This window comes from Paralichthys olivaceus, chromosome 6 (assembly GCF_024713975.1).
Source record: "Paralichthys olivaceus isolate ysfri-2021 chromosome 6, ASM2471397v2, whole genome shotgun sequence".
Lineage (NCBI taxonomy): Eukaryota > Metazoa > Chordata > Actinopteri > Pleuronectiformes > Paralichthyidae > Paralichthys > Paralichthys olivaceus.
In genome coordinates, this window is record NC_091098.1 from 26746145 (window position 1) to 26767434 (window position 21290).

The window sequence follows — 21290 nt, forward strand, 5'->3', positions numbered from 1 at the left end:
CACTCAAACTTTAAAAAAACCTACTTTATTTATTTATAACAGAAGATATGAACAAAACGTAAAGTACTCTGTGCTGTGCACCGACAGTTATAATAAAGTTTCCTGTTTAAAACATTTATCATCACTTCGTCACAGGAAATAACAACAAACAGATTTAACAGAAGATGAAAAGAAACGTAACGGACTGACGTTGTTGACGACGTTGTAAAGTTTGTTGTTGACAGAAGTGAAGAATCACTTCTGTGTCATGAGCTGTTTGGTTTTTTATATTTACGTGGGTGTGTCCAGGTGCAAATACAATGTTGTGTCGCTCAAAATGTTTCTGCTGCAAAGAATTGTGGGGCAGCATTTTCTCCTTTACTTGTGGTCCGATGTTTCCTATGCTAAAGGAGATAACTTAGGAAGCATAGAAGCTCCTTTCCTTGTCCTTTAGAGAATTCATACAGCTCTTATTATGGCGGTCGCTGAAAGACGTCTGGGTCTTTTCACTCAGTTTAGAAGGTTCCTAAGCAAAATGGACTCCTCCAACGCTCCCTTGGTTTGATACTAGTCGTCCTGTGTCCTCTGATCCATGACCCTCTGTCTGTCTGTCTCTAGATCACATGATGCTGCCCGTGTCTCTGAGGTTTGGTGATGTGACGATCACCACAGGTAACATGACCTTCTACGACTGTGAAGCCGTGAGCCGCCTGAACCAGAGCTCCCAGTAAGAAACCACAGTGACGATGACGAACATGATACTGATGATTATTTTGATCTTGATGATGATATTGATGATGATATTGATGATGTGTCTCCAGGTGTTTGTCCTGCGTCTCCAGTGTGTGGAGGTGTAATTGGTGTCCTCTAGATCAACTCTGCACTCACAACCAGAGCTGTCCGAGCCAACACATCATCCTGACCCAGAGAGTGAGACAGTCTGTCTGTACCTACCTGTCTGTCTCTCCTAAATGGTCTGTGTCTTTCTGTTTGTCTGTAGCTATCTGTCTCACACTCTCTCCTGTCTGTCTCTCTGAAGGACTCCCCTGGTCCCTCTTCGTGTCCTCTGGTCTTCTCTCTGCAGAGTTCTGCCTTAGTGCCTCTGGGCCTGAGCAGCAGTGTTGTGCTACAGGGACGGAACCTGGACGTCTACACGGTGAGAACCATGTTTGTTTGACCTGTCAGAGTCAGAACCGGATCAAAACCAGATTCTGGTCCAGAGGTGAACTCACCATCTGAGTCTTGAATCTGATCTGGATTCAGTCTGGTGTAAATGAGTGTGAGCAGCACCTTAACACTTCACTCTGTGTCTACAGGACAACGCCCCCTATGTTTGTGTTGTGGAAATACACGGTCTCAAGGTGAACCTGAATGCTGCTGTGGAGAGGACACACAACAACACACACACCTTCACCTGCAGCCCACACCAGGTAACACACACACACACCAGGTAACACACACACACACACACACACACACACCAGGTAACACACACTCAAACACACCAGGTAACACACACACACACCAGGTAACACCTGTCTCACACCTGTCTGTTTCACCTGTCTCTCTGTAGTTTCACTATACAGTCAGTCAGCTCCAGTATTCTGCACCTGTCTACCTGCGGAGAGGAGAAAGACGCATCGACGTCTCACCTGGTCTCCAACGTAAGAACCTCACCTGTGTGTGTGTGTGAGTGTGTATGTGTGTGTGTGTGTGTGTGTGTGTGTGTGTCTAATATTTTTTTCTATTCTTCAGTCCAGTTGTACGACTGCTCTGCCGGCCAATCGGATTGCTCGCAGTGTAGGGCGGTTCCCCAGGAATATGGTTGTGTCTGGTGTCCAGGAAGCCCCACCCCCAGCTGTGTTTACAACCAATCGTGTAGCAGCATACCAGCAGACACCTGCCCACCTCCTCAGATCACACAGGTGAATCTAACGACCAGCCTGTCTGTTGGTAGAGGTCTGTTGCCATGGAAGCATTCAAACTGTCTGTCTGTCCACCGGTCTGTATATCCAGGTGGTACCTGTCTCTGGTCCCCTGGAGGGCGGAGTCCTGTTGACGATCACAGGTTCAAATCTGGGGATGAGTTATCAGGATGTGGTGGGCGGGGTCACAGTGGCAGGTGTTCAGTGTCTGCCACAACCTGAAGGTTATGAGATCTCCACCAGGTGACGCACACACACACACACACACACACACACACACACACACACACATACAGTCAAAGAATTTGAAATTGCAAAATGTGTAACACTATGTGTGTGTGTGTGTGTGTGTGTTGTAGGGTTGTGTGTGATCTTCAGCCCAGTGGGAAGCAGAGGAAGGGGAGTGTTCTTGTTACAGTGGGAACAACCCCCCCTGGAAGATCGAAGCAGATCTTTACCTATCAGGTGAGAGGGATTTGTAAACATTAAGGAGTAGTGGTACTCCTGCTCGTTCAGTCAGCACAGATCATTAACGATGGATTGACTGGACGAAGGATCTGATCCCGCTCCTTGTGTTCTTGTGTTCAGGACCCTCAGCTCCTGGACCTGGTTCCTGATAAAGGTCCAGTCTCTGGAGGAACCAGACTGACCATCAGAGGACATCAGCTGCTGACTGGACAGACGTCCGACCTGAGCGCCTTCCTGGGTCCACAGCCCTGCTACATGTGAGTACTACAGTAATACATGGCCACAGGACCATGGAACTATGAGACTATAGTACTATGTTATCACGGTACTAACTACCCTACTACAGGACTACAGCATCCCAGTACTATGGAACTATGGTACTACATTGTTATGGTACTACTCGTACTAAGGGATTATTATATATTACTGTATGTCTGGACTACAATACTGCAGTACTCATGGATTTCAGCTCTACAGTACTACGCTATTAAGCTAAGTACTAACCTACAAGGGGATATACAGTATTTCAGAACTAAGTTGCTATGGTACGATGTGACTATGGAACTACAGTAGTACATTATTATGGTACTACAGTACTTTGGAACTACAGTATTCCAGTTCTTAGGGACTACGGGGCTATGTTATTATGGTACTATGGAACTACAAGACAACAGTACTCCATTACCCTGGGGCTACGGAATTACATTAGTGAGGTACTATGGGACTACAGTACTCCAGTGCTATGGTCCTATGGGTTTGGGGTTAGTGGGACTGCTGTTGTTGACTTGTTAACATGTCCTCTCTTCTTCTCAGTGTGGGGGAGGTAAACGACACCCAGTTGATGTGTCAGACTGGTTCCAGTCCTCAGACTGGTGGAGTCACAGTTCGGGTTTTCTTCGGGAAAGCGGAGCGGACCGTACCCAACGTGACCTTCCATTACCTTGAAGATCCCGTCATCACTGATGCCATCCCTGCGGAGAGCTTCTATGCGTAAGAACTTCTTCTCCAATAGCAATTAATCGATTAACTTGATGCCCTAATAAGGTGCTGACTTCCTGTCCTCAGAGGGGGGCGTGTCATCACCGTAACAGGCAAGAACCTGGATGTGGTGCAGCAGCCAATCATATCAGTGTGGGTGGAGCCTCTGGAGGTCCAGAGGGTGAAACGGAGAAAACGTCTTGCTCTCCTTTCTGCCAAGCAGCAGCTGGTCTTCAACAGCACCATGGCAACGGTGATATAAATCGCCCAATCAGTGATGATCTTGGTTGGATAATGTACAAAACTGAATTCAACATGTGTCTGTCTCTCTCCACCTGTCTTTCTCTCAGGTGTCAGAGCGCTGTTCAGTTCTGTCTTCCTCTAAGATGACCTGCTCCACCCCCACAGTGACCCCAGAGGTCAAAGTTAAAGGCGTGTGGTTTCAGCTGGACAACGTCAAAGTTCACTACGAGAGTATCAAGGTACCCCTCTGTCTGTCTGTCTGAGTCCCTGCAGGGTATTGAGGGTCAAGGGGGTGTGATTAAATTCACTCCTCCTCTTCCTCAGACCTGAGACATGTTAGTGTGACAATGGTCTCTAATGTCCCTTCATGATAAAGTAGAGTGATAGAACTCCTTGAAGAATCTTCAGCTCTGAGATTTGTATGTCTCAGAGCTGCTTTGTTGAAGGTCAATGATTAAAAATCTCTGATCTATCCGAAACACAGACTTCATCTGATGGAGTAACCCGTCTAACTCTCTTCTTGTCTCTCTGTTCACCTACCTGTCTGTCTCTCAGGGTAAAACCTTTACTTATTATCCAAACCCACAACTTTTCCCTCTGAACCGAGATGCTCCAGAAGCTCCGTATCGCTTCAAACCAGGAGGAGTGATCGCTGTGGAGGTAAATTGGAAGAGCAGCAGAAAAAGTCACTGACACGTCAGGTTCAGGAACAGACAGAATGATTCAGTTCCTCGTGTCTGTCTGTCCCTCAGGGTCAGGACCTGACTAGAGCCATGTCCAGACAGGAAGTGACGGCTCGCCTCGGAGATCAGGAATGTGAGGTGAAAACTCTGGACAACACTCACCTGTACTGTGAACCTCCAGAGATCCAACCAGCGAGCATGGATGAGAGCAACGAGCTGCCCAGCCTCAAGGTAGCACACACACACACCTGGACACAAAACCTGAATACAACACAGTTATACACAATATATACAAATCTGTTGTCTCTCCCTCTCTCAGGTGTTCATGGGGAACCTGCAGGTCGACCTGGGGTTGGTACAGTACGACAGTGACTCTCTGCTGTCTCCCGTCCCATTGGCTGCTCAGATCGGTTTGGGTGCGGGAGCGGCTGTCATCATCCTGTCAGTGCTGGTCATCATACTGATGTACAGGTATGAACCTGTCTGTCTGCCTCCACCTGTAGACGTCTCATAGTGACATGATGTTGCTACAGTCACGTGAGGTGGTCGCTGGATTCGACTGCATCTCAATTTCACAAACACTGAGACTCAATAACAATAAATTTCAAACCTTCAGTTGGACTGAAGAATGAACTGATTCTGTTAAAGGTTCAGTGTTTAGAATTTAATGACATCTCGTGGTGAAGTGTTGTGTTGTAGCTGAATACCCCTCGCCTCACTATCTCCTTCCAAACAGTCATAGAAACTCAAAAGGTTTAGTTTGTCCAGTCTGGGCTACTGTAAAAAACATGGCTGCCTCCGTAGAGAGGACCTGCTCCTGATGTAAATGTAAAGTATGTAAATATAAATGGAACATTCGAGGGTAAAGAAAACAACAATTTGTACAATTTAGTTGAAACACACTAATGAAAACACCACTAGGATATTTTATATTTAATTTCTGCTAATAGATTCTTTCACACTGGACCTTTAATGTGAAATAAAAATAATAAACCACATTTAATTAACTTGACAGTGAAGTAATTGTGGGGTGTGATGACTTGTGTCTCTGCAGGAGGAAGAGTAAACAGGCTCTCAGAGATTATAAGAAGGTTTTGCTGCAGTTGGAAACTCTGGAGATCAACGTCGGAGATCAGTGTCGCAAAGAGTTCACTGGTATGAAAACTCGTGGTCCCACTCAGCATCCAATCTGCAGCTGTAGATTTCTGTCAGATTACGTGAATTTCTCGTTCTTGAAAGTTGAAATGAGGAGTTTATTGTTGACCCTGGTAACACAAGACATGAACCTCAGATCATGTGATGAAAAAACTCAAAGAATCAATTAATAACATCAAATCAGTTTTATCCCTAACCCTGACTTCTCCTCCTCTTCATGAAGACCTGATGACAGAAATGATGGACTTGAGCAGTGACGTCGGAGGACCAGGACTCCCCCTGCTGGACTACAGGACATATGCAGAGAGAGTTTTCTTCCCTGGCCAACAGACGGCGCTGTTGAGTCGCCAGCTGGACCTGCCAGATTCCAGGAGACAGACTGTGGAGCAGGGTCTCCAGCAGCTGAACAACCTGCTCAACAACAGACTCTTCCTCACCCGGGTGAGTGACGGACGATGTTGCCTAGTGACAACTGGATGTGCAAGTGATGTCACTTCCTGTCCATGTCTTAGTTCAAACCTGTGAGTGATGTCACTTCCTGTCTGTGTCTCAGTTCATCCACACTCTGGAGGCTCAGCAGAGTTTCTCTCAGAGAGACCGGGGTTACATCGCGAGTCTTCTCACCATCGCTCTTCATGATAAACTGGAGTACTTCACCGAGGTCATGAAGAACCTGCTGCAGGACCTGGTTCTGCAGTACGTTGCCAAGAATCCCAAACTCATGCTGCGCCGGTACGTGAGATAAACACACCTTCAACCCTAGAACTCCTGGACTTCTTTAGACTCTTAAAATCTCATCGCTGCTCTGTAACAGAAACTCATGAATAACCAAAGTCCTCCAGCTCCCCTTGGAGGATCCCAAGGTGTACTGCAGCTGTAAACCACACAACTGTGTGATGGAGGTCATGGTCCGAAACAGAAAAAAAATTGCAATTAGGTCAACAATCCTTAGTGTTGCCAAGACAGAATGAAGACTGTTTCAGTCCTCATGTGGTCTCAGGGTTCAGGATCTGGTGGATTGTGGATTTTTGATTTGGTCCTTAGTCTCCGCTAACCTGTCTGTCTCTCTTTCTGTCTGTCTCTCAGGACAGAGACAGTTGTAGAGAAGATGTTGACCAACTGGATGTCGATCTGTCTGTACTCCTTCCTAAAGGTAAAGTATTGACTGTCTCTTTACCTGACTGTCTTTGCTGTGACCAGTCTGTGATTCGTCTCAGTCTTACCGGTCTGTCTGTGTACCTGTCTGTGTGTCAGGAGGTGGCGGGGGAGCCTCTGTACGTGCTCTACAGAGCTATAAAGTACCAGGTGGATAAAGGTCCGGTCGATGCTGTGACAGGAAAAGCCAAACGAACGCTGAACGACAGTCACCTGCTGAGAGAGGACATTGACTACTGCGCTATGGTAACCGTGGCAACACACACCAGTCTGTAGTTTTCATTCACACTGTGGACGGGTAGACATCCCAGTATAAACATCTTATGGTGAAACTGTTAATTCACAAACACAGTAGAGGCAAAGAACTTGATGGTTATATCATAACATATACAACATGAGTAAACATGTCTCTCTCTCTACCTGTCTGTCTGTACCTGTCTGTCAACACTTGTCTGTCAGACTCTGACGGTCTTGGTGAAGAATGGTGTTGAGGTTCAGCCATGTCCTGTTAAAGTTCTTGACACTGACACCATCACACAGGTAAGTACCTGTCTGTCTGATGGCTCCTGCATGTTTTGCTGTCACGGCTGTCCCTCTGACCTGTCTGTCTGTTTGCCTGTCTGTCTGCAGGTGAAGGATAAGATCCTGGATCAGGTGTACAGAGGAGCTCCGTATTCTCAGAGACCAGCAGCCGACAGTCTGGACTTAGGTACACTCACCTGTCTCACCTGTCTCACCTGTCTGCTTTGATAGACAGCTCATACTGACCCATGTCTCTGTGTTCAATGACAGAGTGGCGTTCAGGTCAGGCAGGTCACCTGACCCTGTCAGATGATGATGTCACAGCGGTGGTTCAGGGTCGCTGGAAACGAATCAACACGCTGCAGCACTACAAGGTAAAAACAACCAACCAATCACAAAGCCTCTTTACGTCCACCACCATTCTTTTTATGTTCTCTTCTTCCTCTTCTTCTTGTTCTCTGAGTTCTTCTTCACCTCCATGTTCCTCAGGTTCCAGACGGAGCGACAGTTGCTCTGATTCCTCGTTCTCAGAGTTCAGTTGGAGTCAACCAGGTGTTCCAGACTGGAGAGAGTAAGACTATGACACATCAACAGTGTGGAGCATACAGAACCCAAAGCCACGTAGAACATCCAGAACTGAGAGTTGACCATGTAGAACATCTAGAACCCAGAAGCTTTGCAAAGAACACAATAATATGTTTATTATAGGAATATAAGGAGAAATATTTAATCAAAAACCCAGAATGAATATGGAGACCATCCAAAACATTTACAACATCAAAACTATACAGAACCCAGAACCAACACAAATGAACTATCTAGCACATGTAGAACCCAGAACTGAAACAGACAGAATCACCTAGAACATTTGAATTAAAGAACCAAAACATAACCAAGACAAAGATACCTAACACAAAGAGAACCATATATAAAACCATCTAGCACATCAAGAGCCCAGACCACAGACCAGATAATGTCGGGACCCTCAGGGACCTGTCTATTATTCTTTTGAGAACCATGAATCAATTTAAAGATCTAAAGAGAAACATTCAGGACAAACTAGAGCCCTGAATAATACAAGCAGAACCTTTAGAACGTCTACAGAATAGGACAACTCAACAAGGCAGAGAAATCTGTACCAAACCAAAACTAGCACAAAGAGAACCACTTAGAACCAACACCTGTCATCAGTGTGACTGACATCTCTGTGTGTCGCCATAGAAACTCCGATGCTAGAGGGTGAGGAGGAGGAGGGTCTGCGTCTGTGGCACCTGGTGAAGAGCAGCGAAGATCCAGAAATCCCGAAACACAGAAAGAGCAGCATGAGGGAGAGAGAGCGTGCTAAAGCCATACCTGAGATTTACCTGACCAGACTGCTGTCCATGAAGGTAACACACAAGAACACACCTGAGATTCACCTGAGCAGACTGCTGTTCATGAAGGTAACATGCATTTACACATGACGTCTCTACCTGTCTCACTGAAGGGGACACTGCAGAAGTTTGTGGATGACGTCTTTGTGGCAATTCTCAGTACAAAACGTCCTCCTCCAATCGCAGTCAGATTTTTCTTTGACTTCCTGGACGACATGGCAGAGAAACATGGTATTGACGACCCGGAGACTGTCCACATCTGGAAGACAAACAGGTGAGACTCACCTGGTCACCTGACTCACCTGTCTCTTTGACCTGTGTATCTGACCTGTCTGTCTGTCTCCAGTCTCCCTCTCAGGTTCTGGGTGAACATCCTGAAGAACCCTCAGTTTGTTTTGGATGTTCAGGTGAGCGACAGCATCGACGCCATCCTGTCTGTCATCGCTCAGACCTTCATCGACTCCTGCACCACCTCCGAGCACAAAGTGGGACGGGTATGACCTGTCTCCGTCTGTCTGTCTCTTTGCCTCTCTGTCTCTGTAGAATCAGTATGGTGTTCACATATCTGTGTTTTTGTCGTGGTCGTGGGACCTCACTGCTTTTTTTGTCATATCAGGATTCTCCTGTCAACAAGCTGCTGTATGCCAGAGAGATCCCCCGATACAAGCAGCTGGTGGAGAGGTGAGACTCACCATAGAAACACACTTACTGCTGTATAGTTACCATAGAAACACACTCTCTACTGCACAGCTACCATAGAAACGCATGTACACCAACACCAACATGTAAATAAGGATGCTGTACTACTGTGTGTGTGTTGTACAGGTATTACAGTGATATCCACAGTGCTGCGTCAGGATGTTATCAAGAGATGAATTCTACTCTGACTGAACTTTCAGGGGTCAGTGAACACAACACATGTTTACTGCAGGATATGATTCACATATTAACATATTAACACGTTAACATGTTAATATGTTACCATGTTTATATGTTAACATGAACTCTCATCGTGTTTGTTTCAGAGTTTTGCTTCAGAAATGAACAGTGTTGTAGCTCTTCATGAACTCTACAAGTACATCAACAAATACTACGACCAGGTAACACACACACACACACACACACACACACACACATACAGATGATGATATCAGATACTGTCTGTACCTGACTCTCTCTCTCTGTCCCTGTCTGTCTCTCAGATCATCATGTCTCTGGAGGAGGACAGTTCAGGTCAGAAGATGCAGTTGGCTTATCGGCTGCAGCAGGTTGCTGCTCTGGTGGAGAACAAGGTCACTGACCTCTGATGACCTCTGACCACTGGAGACCAGTGAGGTCAAGGATGAAGATGAAGCTTCTTCAGCAGCAAATCACTGGACGCCTTTCAACATTGTGTCTTCCTGCTGTGTGTGCATGCGTCCTGTGTGTGTGTGGTGTGTGTGTGTGTGTGTAAACCAAACCAACCTGACTCACCAGTCTGTGAAAAAATGACAATCTTACCAATCAGATCAGGGAACATCATCTTCTGCTGCCTGCTGCCTTGCACTACATTTCCCAGAGTTCCCTGCTGCGCTTTTCTGCTGCCTGCAAAAATTCAAAAAGCACAATCGTAATAGTTTGTATTGATTATTGATCCGCTGGATGTTTTTTATCTTCTGCAACCGGCTTCTGCACAACCTACAGGACGTGAGACGTTCACTGAATCAGGGATTTTTTAAATCAGTTTCAGTCTGACTCCATTTTCTGATCAACAGCAGCTGAAGCTAATCTTTCACCTGAACCAGGTGAACTTTGACCCTCGGAGGTCACAGTGAAAAAAGAACAAAGAAATGGTCGATTAAAAACGATCAACAAAATCTCAATTCTGGGGGTTTATAGTGTGTGTGTGTGTGTGTGTGTGTGTGTGTGTGTGTGTGTCACTAACTTATTGTGTGTACATACTGTAAGTCCTATTTATACCTATTTATCCTATCTAGGCCATTACTGGTGCATCTAGGTGGCACTGCATCATGGGGGGAAGTTTTAATTTTGATTTTAATTTTAAACTTTTATTGAACCAGGGAGGGAAACAAACCCCGGATCATCGCGTACCACAAGTCTAACACTGGACAGAACAGCTAGCATAACATACACTGTAATACAGAACAGCTAGCATAGCACTACACTAATACAGAACAGCTAGCATAACACACACTGTAATACAGAACAGCTAGCATAGCACTACACTAATACAGAACAGCTAGCATAGCACTACACTAATACAGAACAGCTAGCATAACACACACTGTAATACAGAACAGCTAGCATAACATACACTAATACAGAACAGCTAGCATAACACACACTGTAATACAGAACAGCTAGCATAACATACACTGTAATACAGAACAGCTAGCATAGCACTACACTAATACAGAACAGCTAGCATAACACACACTCATACAGAACAGCTAGCATAACATACACTGTAATACAGAACAGCTAGCATAGCACTACACTAATACAGAACAGCTAGCATAACACACACTAATACAGAACAGCTAGCATAACACACACTGTAATACAGAACAGCTAGCATAACATACACTAATACAGAACAGCTAGCATAGCACTACTCTGTATTATAGCACAGCTAGCATAACACATGCTGTGATACAGAAAAGCTAGCATAGCACTACTCTGTATTATAGCACAGCTAGCATAACATATGCTGTGATACAGAACAGCTAGCATAGCACTGGGCGGCTATGGCTCAGGGGCGGCTCGATCCCAGTCTTCCCCATGCCGAAGTGTCCTCGGGCAAAATACTGAACCCCAAGTTGTCGCTTCTCATCGAGCACAAAGATGCACTGGATGAACGTGTGTGTGAATGTACTGTAAAGTGCTCTGAGTGGACATCATTATAAATAGACTGCATTATAGAACAGCTAGCATAGCATACACTGTAATGCACAACAGCTAGCATAATATGCACTGTATTATAGAAGAGCTAACTAACGGGTTAGGGTTCATTAGGGGAACATCTGTAAACAAAGATGGCTCCTGTGTAATATCACATATGCTAGCTGTTTGAAACTAACTATTTGAAAAGGGTTGGAGTGAACTAGCATCAGACACTGGGACGCTTATTAAAAACAGCAAATATGGAAACAGTGAGTTCAAGCAGCTTTATGATGCTACAGTTGTTAGCTAACTGATGTGACACTAGTTACCAACCTCCAGCGTTGCTTTAGTTTGTTTAATGTATTTATAGAAGCATGTTATATTTTTAACTCTGATCTCAATCAGCCGAAGTGTCACTGACTGAATCCAGCGTCATCAGCAGCAATAATGAAACAGAGAGAAACCCATCGTCAGCTGTGTCTCCATGGCAGCAGTTAGCTGTCGCTGTGTTTCCTCTGTGTGGATTCAGTCACTGTGGACGTCATGGTTTAATTTAGCCTTCATCCGTCAGCTGTGAGGCTGAACTCTTCCTGGACTCTGTGTGTTTGAGTGCAAATGAACTGAGACTGAATCCATCGGGCAATAACTCAGTGTTGGTTTGTGCTGCTGGGCTGAAGCACGAACAGCTCGTTTTATATGAGATGTGAAGTTTTAAATGTTTTCTGAACCATCTTCTCTACGTTTCTTCTTCTGATTATTGCTGTTTTTCTCTCCTCTGTGTTTTTGCCTTGCGTGTTTTTTGAGCCTGTGTTTGACCTGTAGTTGTAGTTCTCTGAACAGATTAGACATCTGCATGCTTGTAACGATGATGACGAGTTATGATGCTACTTTTTTTCTTAAATTTCTTAAATGAAGACAACAGGCAGAGTTTAAACTCTGCTGTGTCACCGTGTTTATCGATGGAGGTGAAGTTTGACCTTTGACCTCCGGATCTCTGTACAGTTTTTGTAACCTGGATGTGATGAAACAGATCCTCCGCTCTGATCGGTCGAGCTGTTTGTTGCTGAGATGTTTTTTCTACAAGGGAATAAAAAGTTTAAAGTGTTTGTATAAAAGGAGTCAGGATCAGTTGTGATGAAGCACAGACTGCTTTTCTATTGACTGTGTACAGTTTGATAACAGTGTGTAAATATAAATACATGAGGAGGGTGATCAGTGCGTCTGCAATGGATTGCGTTTTTATTATGAAGAAGCTGACACAATTTGTATCATGTAAAAATAAAGTTATAATTTTAACAGTTTCAATGTCTGTGTCACCTTCTTACTGAAGCCTGAGGTAGTAAGGTCCCGCCCATACACGTGTTAAACCCATCATGATGTCTCAGCTTGTTATTATATCATCAACTAACTCATTAAAACCAAACTGACCAGAGACACTTGAACAAACCTCAGTGAGAAGAGAACGACCTGTATTTTATATTTCATCCGCTAACATGGAGGAGGCATGGTCTATGACCTATACCGCAGCCAGCCAACAGGGGGCGATCCAGAATATATGACTTCACTAGTGGGACCCCCCCCCCCCCCACACAAACACACACACAAACACACACCTCTTATCTACACACACACACACACAGTTATCTCCACACACACATACACACACACCTCTTCTCTCCACACAAACACACACACACACACAAACACACACACACACGCCTCTTATCTACACACACACACACACACACACACACACACTTATCTCCACACACACACACACAAACACACACACACACACACACACACACGTCCCAGTTTTGGTCCAGTGGCGGCGTGGCGGGTCAGTGCGCATGCGCAGCTCCCGGTGTCCGGTGTCAGTCAGCAGCTGTTGAGACCATGCACGGTAGAACCGGGACAACAGCCCCAGAATAACCGAGAGGAACCGGGGCACTCACGCGGTCCAGCGGCGGTGCGAAGCGTGCGGGACATCGCGGCAGAGTTTTATCTGGAGCTATCGGAGCTAACAAGCTAACAGGCTGACTGACAGCTGCTATCGAACGGGCTAACGGACAGGCCACGCTGCACCGATCTGACCCGGGTTAGTCAGCGGACCCACTGAACCAGCTCCGGCCGGACTGACCCGGGTTCCACCGGCTCCTGCGGAGGTTCAGCTAACTGAAGCTAACTGACAGGATTCCGATAGTCCTGCCCGGATACACCGCTCGGTGTGGGGACCGGGAACCACGATGTTGATCGGTAAGTGGACCTGATCCGGGTCAGTGATCCGGTCAGACTGTCAGGTCTGTTCCTGAATCACTGACACGAACCCTGCTTAGCTAGTTAGCATTAGCTAACTGTGCCAGGCTGTGACTGCTGCTGCTGTCACACACACACACACACACACACACACGCACACGTACTTCTGTCTTAGTGGGGACACAATAATAAATTCCCTCACCCTAACCTTAAGCACCAGAACTAAACATCCAACCCAAACCTCCTTCGAACCTTGAAACTGTCTCTACCCTCAAACAGTTCAGTAAAAAGTAAGTACAGGAACAAACACACAAAGATTTCTACTGATCCTCCAGCTGACACCTAACTTTGTGAACAGTGTGTGTGTAGGGTAATATGATTGTATATGTTGGTTTGTGATTGAAGATGAGAATATGATTGAAGGTGTGGGTGTGTTTGAATATGAAGGTGTGTTTGAAGGTGTGTTTGAATATGTGGGTGTGTTTGGAGGTGTGATTGAAAGTGTGGGTGTGTTTGAAGGTGTGTCTGGAGGTGTGTTTGAGGTGTGTTTGAAGATGAAGGTGTGATTGAAGGCGTGTCTGGAGGTGTGATTGAGGTGTGTTTGAAGATGAAGGTGTGATTGAAGGTGTGGGTGTGTTTGAAGGTGAAGGTGTGTTTGAAGGTGTGTCTGGAGGTGTGTTTGAAGGTGTGGGTGTGTTTGAAGGTGAAGGTGTGGGTGTGTTTGAGCTGTGTGATTAAGAGTGTAGCTGTGATTGAAGGGGTAAGGGTCATTGTTGGTGTAGGTGTGGTTATTGGTGAAGGTTTGATTGGAGCTGAAGGTGTGAATGAAGCTGGAAGTTTAATGAATATGTAAGTGTGATTGGTGTAGGTGTGATTGTAGGGATGGTTCATGCTATAGGTGTGATTGAAGCTGTAGGAGTATCTGAAACTATAGGTTTGATTAAAGGTGTGTTACATCAGTTTGACTGTGATTTCTTCTCCTCAGCGGCAGTCAGTGGAACCGGAAACTCTACCACCACCGGAAAGAAACAGCGACGCAGAGGAAAGAAGCACCGGAGAGTCCGTACAGATGAGAACCAGTAAGACACACACACACACACACACACACACACACACACACACAGGATATATTAAGCTCAGACCTGAGCTGAAGTATGATCATGTTCCTGAAATGTTCTGGAGGGTCTGTATGTGAGAACACAAAGGTCTGAGGAAGTTGCTCCCAACATCTCTTGAAAATGTCAGAGTGAGTTCATGTGAGAAAACAGCAATCAAAGAGCTATGCTAACAGTTTCTGTCTGCCACCAGGCATTGTGCTAAGCTAACCGATATCATGCTGACAGAAACAGGTTTGGTGCTTCAGCTCCAATAATAGACTCGAGACACACACACACACACACACACACACACACACACACACACACACAATCTCTCCAGTCTATTTCAGTGCAGTTGAGACAACGACAATAATGTCCATGACTCAGAGATTGTTTTTTTTGTTTTTCATCCAATTAAATGCACATATTTAATAATACACAAGTAACAAACCTACTGAAGTTGATCAGTTATTTAATTTTTTTTTTAAATGACGATAATATAACAACATAACATTTAATAACAGAAAATACAGAAAATAACCTGTTTATCATTTTAAATCTGTAAGAACAGATTCAAATGTATTTATATGATGAACAGTTCTGGGTCGAACACAGACTCAGGGTTGGATTTTGTCTCTTTCAGAGCCGACGATCTTCTGACCCTGAATCCTGACGTCAGTCGACTTCCTGCTCAAACACAAACATCATCAGTGAATGAACTCACCCATCCAGACGATGTCCCCACCTCACTCCCACCCCACCACACCTCACCTACCCATCACCCCCACACCTCCCCCATCCCTCCTCTATATACAGCTGAGGTCGCTCCACTGGAATCTCCAGAACCTCTGATCCCCTTAAAGGCCCCAATGATCGTCAACCAATCACCTCTGGCCACAGCTCATAGTCCTGTCCACACGCCCAGCCAATCACAGCCAACTTCCAAGCTAAATATTTCCCACAATTCCTCCAGATCGCCTCACAGGACTGAGACAGATCTCTCTGAATCACCGCCAACCTTACTCCACCACATTACCCACAATGCCCCTCAATCTCCATCAGTGTCTTCCAAAGCCCCTCCTACCCCAATATTAAGCCCCTCCCACCCTGACCCCTTCCTGCAGACCTCAGTGACTTTCACCTCCAGTGTCTCCTCCCAGTTATACTCCCCTCTCTGCTCTTCCTCCACCTCCTTCCTTCACGCCCTCGACCCTCTGGGCCCTCCAATTGGCCTGTCTCCTCCATTGTCATCAGCACACGATCAACTGACCACGCCCCCACCTGCTTTGAGTCCACCTCCGCCTGAGTTAACTCCCACTCAGCTGCTTGGCTCCGATGACGAGGAACAAGAAGATCCGTCAGATTACTGCAGAGGTGAGATCCACTGTCAGAGACAACTGAACAATAAAGTTTAATAAACTAAACTTCATCAATACAGTTTAAACATTTTACAACAGTTTCAGAAAATGAACTAAAGTTTAATACAGTTCGTTGTGTTTGTGTTACAGGAGGTTATTACCCGGTGAAGATTGGTGACTTGTTTAACGGAAGATATCATGTGGTCAGAAAACTGGGCTGGGGCCATTTTTCTACTGTGTGGCTCTGCTGGGATCTACAGTACGACACACACACACACACACACACACACACACACACACACACACACACTCACACACACAAACATTGTCCTGTGTCTCATCCTCTGAACCTGTGTCTCTTTAGGAAGAAGCGTTTTGTGGCGTTGAAGGTCGTTAAAAGTGCTTCACATTACACTGAGACGGCTCTGGATGAGATCAAACTGCTCAGATGTGTGAGTCTCTCTCTCACACAAACACACAAACACACACACACACACACACACACACACAGATGATGTGGTTTACACACATTTTCTTCAATTGATGAACCAGGTGAGGGACTCCGACCCCACTGACCCCTACAGACAAACAATCGTCCAACTGATCGATGACTTCAAGATTTCTGGAGTCAACGGAGTCCGTATCCTTCATCACCTGTCTCTCTCTGCCTGCATGCCTGTACGTCTGTCTGTCTGCTTGTCTGTCTCTCTGTCTGTCTGCCTGTCTGCCTCTCTCTCTCTCTCTCTACCTTCCTGCCTGCTTGTCTGTCTCTCTCTCTGTCTGTCTGCCTCTCTGTCTCTCTGCCTGTCTGTCTCTCTTTCTGTCTGTCTGCCTGTCTGTCTCTCTCTCTCTCTACCTTCCTGCCTGCTTGTCTGTCTCGCTCTCTCTCTACCTGCCTGCCTGCTTGTCTGTCTCTCTCTCTGTCTGTCTGCCTGTCAGTCTGTCTCTCTCTCTGTCTTTCTGCCTGTCTGTCTCTGTCTCTCTCTACCTGTCTGCCTGTCAGTCTGTCTCTCTCTCTGCCTGTCTGTCTCTGTCTCTCTCTACCTGTCTGCCTGTCAGTCTGTCTCTCTCTACCTGTCTGCCTGTCAGTCTGTCTCTCTCTCTGTCTGTCTGCCTGTCTGTCTCTCAGTCAGTATTGTCCTCAGCTGCTCTCAGACGTCTGTATGGTTCTGGAGGTTTTGGGCCATCAGCTGTTGAAGTGGATCATCAAGTCAAACTACATGGGACTTCCTCTGGTCAGTGTCAAGACCATCCTGAGACAGGTAACAGCTCTGACGTCATCAAAGTGATCTGTGACATCATCATCAGTGACTGTGACGTCACCATGTGATGTGTGACATCATTAGTGACTCTGTCTCTCTCAGGTGCTCCAGGGACTCGACTACCTTCACACCAAGTGTAAGATCATCCACACAGACATCAAACCAGAGAACATCTTATTGGACGTTGACGATGTTTACGTCAGGAGGTTGGCCGCAGAAGCGACCATCTGGCAGAAAGCTGGAGCCCCGCCCCCCTCAGGATCATCAGGTGAGGAGCAGTGACGTGCTGGTCGGACATAAATGACTGGAAACTGTTAAACTGTTCGATGTGAGACAAAATCTGAGGCCAGGACTTCAGTGATCTGAACCGGTGGAGGGACACGGTTTAGTTATCAGTGACTGGGAGCTGTGGTTTCAGTGTGTTCAGACAGACAGCTGTCTTCCTCTCACCTGTCTGTCTCTATATTATTTCCATTCTTCCATCTTTTCTTCCTGTTTTTGTTTCTGATGTTTTCTTCCTGTCTTTCTCTCCCTCCCTCCCTCCCTGTCTGTCTGTCTCTTTGTCTCTCTTTCTAGTTAGCACGGCTCCCAGGGATCGACAGGTGAGTGTCAAGGTGTGACCCCCCCCCCACACTTCCTGTTGAACATCAAACAACAAACCAGACTGTATGTGTGTGTGTGTGTGTGTGTGTGTGTGTAGGTTGGTAAGATGTCTAAGAACAAGAAGAAGAAGTTGAAGAGGAAGGCGAAGCGTCAAGAGAAGCTGTTGGAGGAGAGACTCATTGACATACAGGTAACTCATAGAAACAAAGTTACTACGGTAACTACTGATAAACTGCAGCCAATCACAACCATGAAGGAAATGACAAAAGAAACTTTCAAAATAAGATTCCTCTTCCTCCTGTGTGTCTGCAGAAGATGGATGAGGGTGGAGTTCATTTACCTGACGACACAGACACTAACTGTGAGTGTACACACACCACACACACACACACACACACACACACACTGATATACATGCAGACACAGTACTTCAGTTACTCACAGTACTAACATTCTTACTGTATGTGAGTTACTTATAGTACTTAAATTATTTTTAGTAATTACTCACAGTAATTTAGTTACTTACAGTACTTCAGCTACAGTACTCAGTTTTCTTTGTTTACAGGTTCTCTGGTTGTCAATGGTAACCACAGCTCCTCCGCAGCCAATAGTAAAACAAGTCCAGATTCGACCTGCTCCTGGTTAGAGGACAGTTGTAATGGCCACGCCCCTGGGCGTTTCTCCAGCCCTGCCTCCGGCCTATCAAGTTTCTCCAGTTCTGTGATGTCAGCAACGTCTGAGTCTGCACTCTCGACTCAGTCAGGATACTCGAGTGGACGAGAAGGTTGAAAAACACGCACATAAACATACACACCTGATCATGTCCAGTTGAACACACCTAGTGACTAACCTGACACTGTCTCACCTGTCTCATGTGTCTCACCTGTCTCACCCTCTCTGCAGTGTTCACGGCATCAGATTTCGTCCTCAGTCCTCTGGATCCTCTAAACGCAGACAAGTTGAAAGTGAAGATCGCAGATCTGGGCAATGCCTGCTGGGTGGTGAGACAGCTTCATCATGTCCTCCTCTTCCTCCTTCCTGTTCGTCTGTAGACCAATCAGACAGCTCCTCTCTCTCTCTCTCTCTGTCTGTCTGTCTGTGTGTCTTTGTCTCTCATCCAGCACAAACACTTCACAGAGGACATTCAGACCAGACAGTACAGAGCTCTGGAGGTTCTGATAGGAGCAGAGTACGGAACAGCTGCTGATATCTGGAGCACCGCCTGCATGGTACACACACACACACACCTGCACATATTTATACACATGTGTGTTCAGGTGTTCACGTTGTTTGACTGATTTACGGATGTGTTGTTCGGTTGATGTTTCAGGCGTTTGAGTTGGCGACGGGAGATTATCTGTTTGAACCTCATTCGGGAGAAGATTACACACGAGATGAAGGTACACACAGGACACACTACACAACATACTTTCTGATTATATACATATATATATACACACACACTGTAGTGCAGTATAACATACTTGATTACTTCTCTGTGTGTACTTTTATAGATCATATTGCTCACATCATTGAGCTGCTTGGACCCATTCCTATGCCCTTCGCTTTGTCTGGCAGGTACTCCAGAGAGTACTTCAACAGTAGAGGTGAGCCTGTCTACCAGCTCATTCATTGGCTGTAATGCACCATGGGAGTTGTAGTTCACTTGTCTCCTTAAGGAGACACCTGTGTCTCACCTCTGTCTCACCTTTCGACCTGTCTCAGGTGAGCTACGTCACATCTCCAGTCTGAAGCCATGGGGTCTGTTCGAGGTTCTCTTGGAGAAGTACGAGTGGCCACTGGATCAGGCGGCTCAGTTCAGTGACTTCCTGTCCATGATGTTGGATCTGCAGCCTGAACGCAGAGCGACAGCGGCGCAGTGTCTTCAGCACACGTGGCTGCAGACATGAGTGGACTCCCACACACACACACACGCTGATTTCATACAGGCTGAATTCAGATATTTATTTATGTTGATCCTGATCAAGTCGACTCGTCTGTTGATCCACATAAACTCAGTTTTTTTCAAACGACATCAGTCTGTTTGCAGACGATACACTACTGTATTTGTACAACCACAGACATCTGAAAATCTCAGATTTTTCTTAAATCAACTAAATGATATTTACCTGAAAATGAAGATATGAAAATCATACCTCTGATTTTATTTATATTTTTATTATCATCATCAAATATCATGTTTGAGAAGAAGTCAAAAGAACAAGCTCAGCAGTTTGAGTGTGTTAACGCGTCGTCCCTGAGCAGTGGTTCTTCTTATGTACACTGTTTACAGTCTGAACGATTCAGAACATTCACTCATGATCAGACTCATTCATCTTCAGGAGCTGGAAGATAAAGAGCAAGTCCCTCCTCTGACGGCTTCCACCAATCACACACCAGAACAGCCTGGACTGTGATTGGCTCGTGATGAGATCCATGCTCCTCACAACTCTGGAGCGAAAACACCTCGACATCTAGATTCAGGCTCAGGTGGCTCCTCCCTGCTGACCTTTGACCCCAAATTTTAAGTGACAGGATATTGATTGGATCAATTATCAATTAATTAAAAACTGAGTCAGAGGAAAAGAAATGTTTCTGCTGAATTCTACTAATTTGTTCATTTCTGCTTATTTCTACAATTTCTACTTATTTATGTTAAATTCATCTGAATTCTGCTCATTTCTGTCAAATTCTAGAGTTTTCTATTATTTCTGCTCATTTCTGTTTTATTTCTAATCATTTCTACTGATTTGTTGACGTCTGCTGATTAACACAGATTTCTGTTTCTACTGGTTTCTTCATTTTAAAACTTGTCATTTGACTGAATTCTACTGTTTTTCTGCTGAATTCTGTCACTGTCTGATTTCTGCTGTCTGACTGCTCCTGTATGAAACCTGTGAGAATATAATTGATTATTGATAAGGACGTTGGATCCTCCTCGATGAGTGTACTGTAGCCGACCCTCTCACTGACTCTGACCACAGTAGTGATCTCTGTAGCCGAGTCGTCCTCAGATGACCTCTGACCTCTTCACCTGTTTCTGTTCTGACAATTAGTGCCTTGGCCCCGCCCCTCCTACCTGTCACATGACGTGTGTTTGAAAAGTTTCTTCTGTGAAAATAAAGTTTCATCAGAGATTGTCTGAGACCTTTGAGCCTCAGGACTCAACCTGACAACCAAACACAGGAGAGTCACCGCCCTCTGCTGGTGAGATCGTCCCAACAAGTTCAAGTTAAATCTGCGACAACAGTTTGATCAATGATGGGGGGGGCAGTTATAATGTTTAGTTAAATATAATTCAACTGAACATCTCTACATGTTTATATTGGAGCTTTGATGGTGAAGTGAAC

At 45.5% G+C, this 21290-nt stretch overlaps 2 protein-coding genes across 4 annotated transcripts in view; both read left to right on the top strand.

The window, feature by feature from the left end:
- Positions 1–12665, top strand: part of plxnb3 (plexin B3) — a 35671-nt gene extending 23006 nt beyond the window's left edge. For all 3 annotated transcript variants that reach the window (XM_069527548.1, XM_069527549.1, XM_020080007.2), the window contains 31 exons: positions 598–706; positions 801–909; positions 1019–1135; positions 1296–1409; positions 1553–1643; positions 1735–1904; positions 1996–2147; positions 2264–2369; positions 2493–2629; positions 3186–3362; positions 3438–3603; positions 3701–3832; positions 4149–4253; positions 4346–4507; positions 4596–4747; positions 5331–5431; positions 5655–5872; positions 5985–6163; positions 6518–6584; positions 6686–6832; positions 7046–7126; positions 7217–7295; positions 7379–7482; positions 7598–7679; positions 8330–8496; positions 8595–8755; positions 8828–8975; positions 9098–9162; positions 9307–9382; positions 9507–9581; positions 9684–12665. In XM_069527548.1, the coding sequence (XP_069383649.1) occupies positions 598–706; positions 801–909; positions 1019–1135; positions 1296–1409; positions 1553–1643; positions 1735–1904; positions 1996–2147; positions 2264–2369; positions 2493–2629; positions 3186–3362; positions 3438–3603; positions 3701–3832; positions 4149–4253; positions 4346–4507; positions 4596–4747; positions 5331–5431; positions 5655–5872; positions 5985–6163; positions 6518–6584; positions 6686–6832; positions 7046–7126; positions 7217–7295; positions 7379–7482; positions 7598–7679; positions 8330–8496; positions 8595–8755; positions 8828–8975; positions 9098–9162; positions 9307–9382; positions 9507–9581; positions 9684–9788 (3854 nt within the window). In that variant the 3' untranslated portion in view covers positions 9789–12665. The remainder of the gene's footprint in view (positions 1–597; positions 707–800; positions 910–1018; positions 1136–1295; positions 1410–1552; positions 1644–1734; positions 1905–1995; positions 2148–2263; positions 2370–2492; positions 2630–3185; positions 3363–3437; positions 3604–3700; positions 3833–4148; positions 4254–4345; positions 4508–4595; positions 4748–5330; positions 5432–5654; positions 5873–5984; positions 6164–6517; positions 6585–6685; positions 6833–7045; positions 7127–7216; positions 7296–7378; positions 7483–7597; positions 7680–8329; positions 8497–8594; positions 8756–8827; positions 8976–9097; positions 9163–9306; positions 9383–9506; positions 9582–9683) is intronic.
- A 489-nt stretch (positions 12666–13154) lies between these two features.
- srpk3 (SRSF protein kinase 3) lies at positions 13155–21077 on the top strand. Its single transcript, XM_069527561.1, has 17 exons — positions 13155–13620; positions 14606–14699; positions 15361–16091; positions 16226–16334; positions 16440–16527; positions 16628–16715; positions 17231–17337; positions 17440–17605; positions 17914–17939; positions 18038–18130; positions 18253–18301; positions 18506–18724; positions 18844–18941; positions 19062–19169; positions 19271–19340; positions 19455–19547; positions 19666–21077. Exons 1-17 carry the CDS (start codon positions 13611–13613, stop codon positions 19848–19850), a joined length of 2334 nt encoding a protein of 777 aa, XP_069383662.1. The 5' UTR covers positions 13155–13610; the 3' UTR covers positions 19851–21077.
- The last annotated feature ends 213 nt before the right edge of the window (positions 21078–21290 follow it).

Coding starts and splice junctions, on each gene's coding strand:
- srpk3 (XM_069527561.1), top strand. Junction 17,940..18,037: donor CGGCTCCCAGGGATCGACAG/GTGAGTGTCAAG, acceptor GTGTGTGTGTAG/GTTGGTAAGATGTCTAAGAA. Junction 18,302..18,505: donor TGACGACACAGACACTAACT/GTGAGTGTACAC, acceptor CTTTGTTTACAG/GTTCTCTGGTTGTCAATGGT.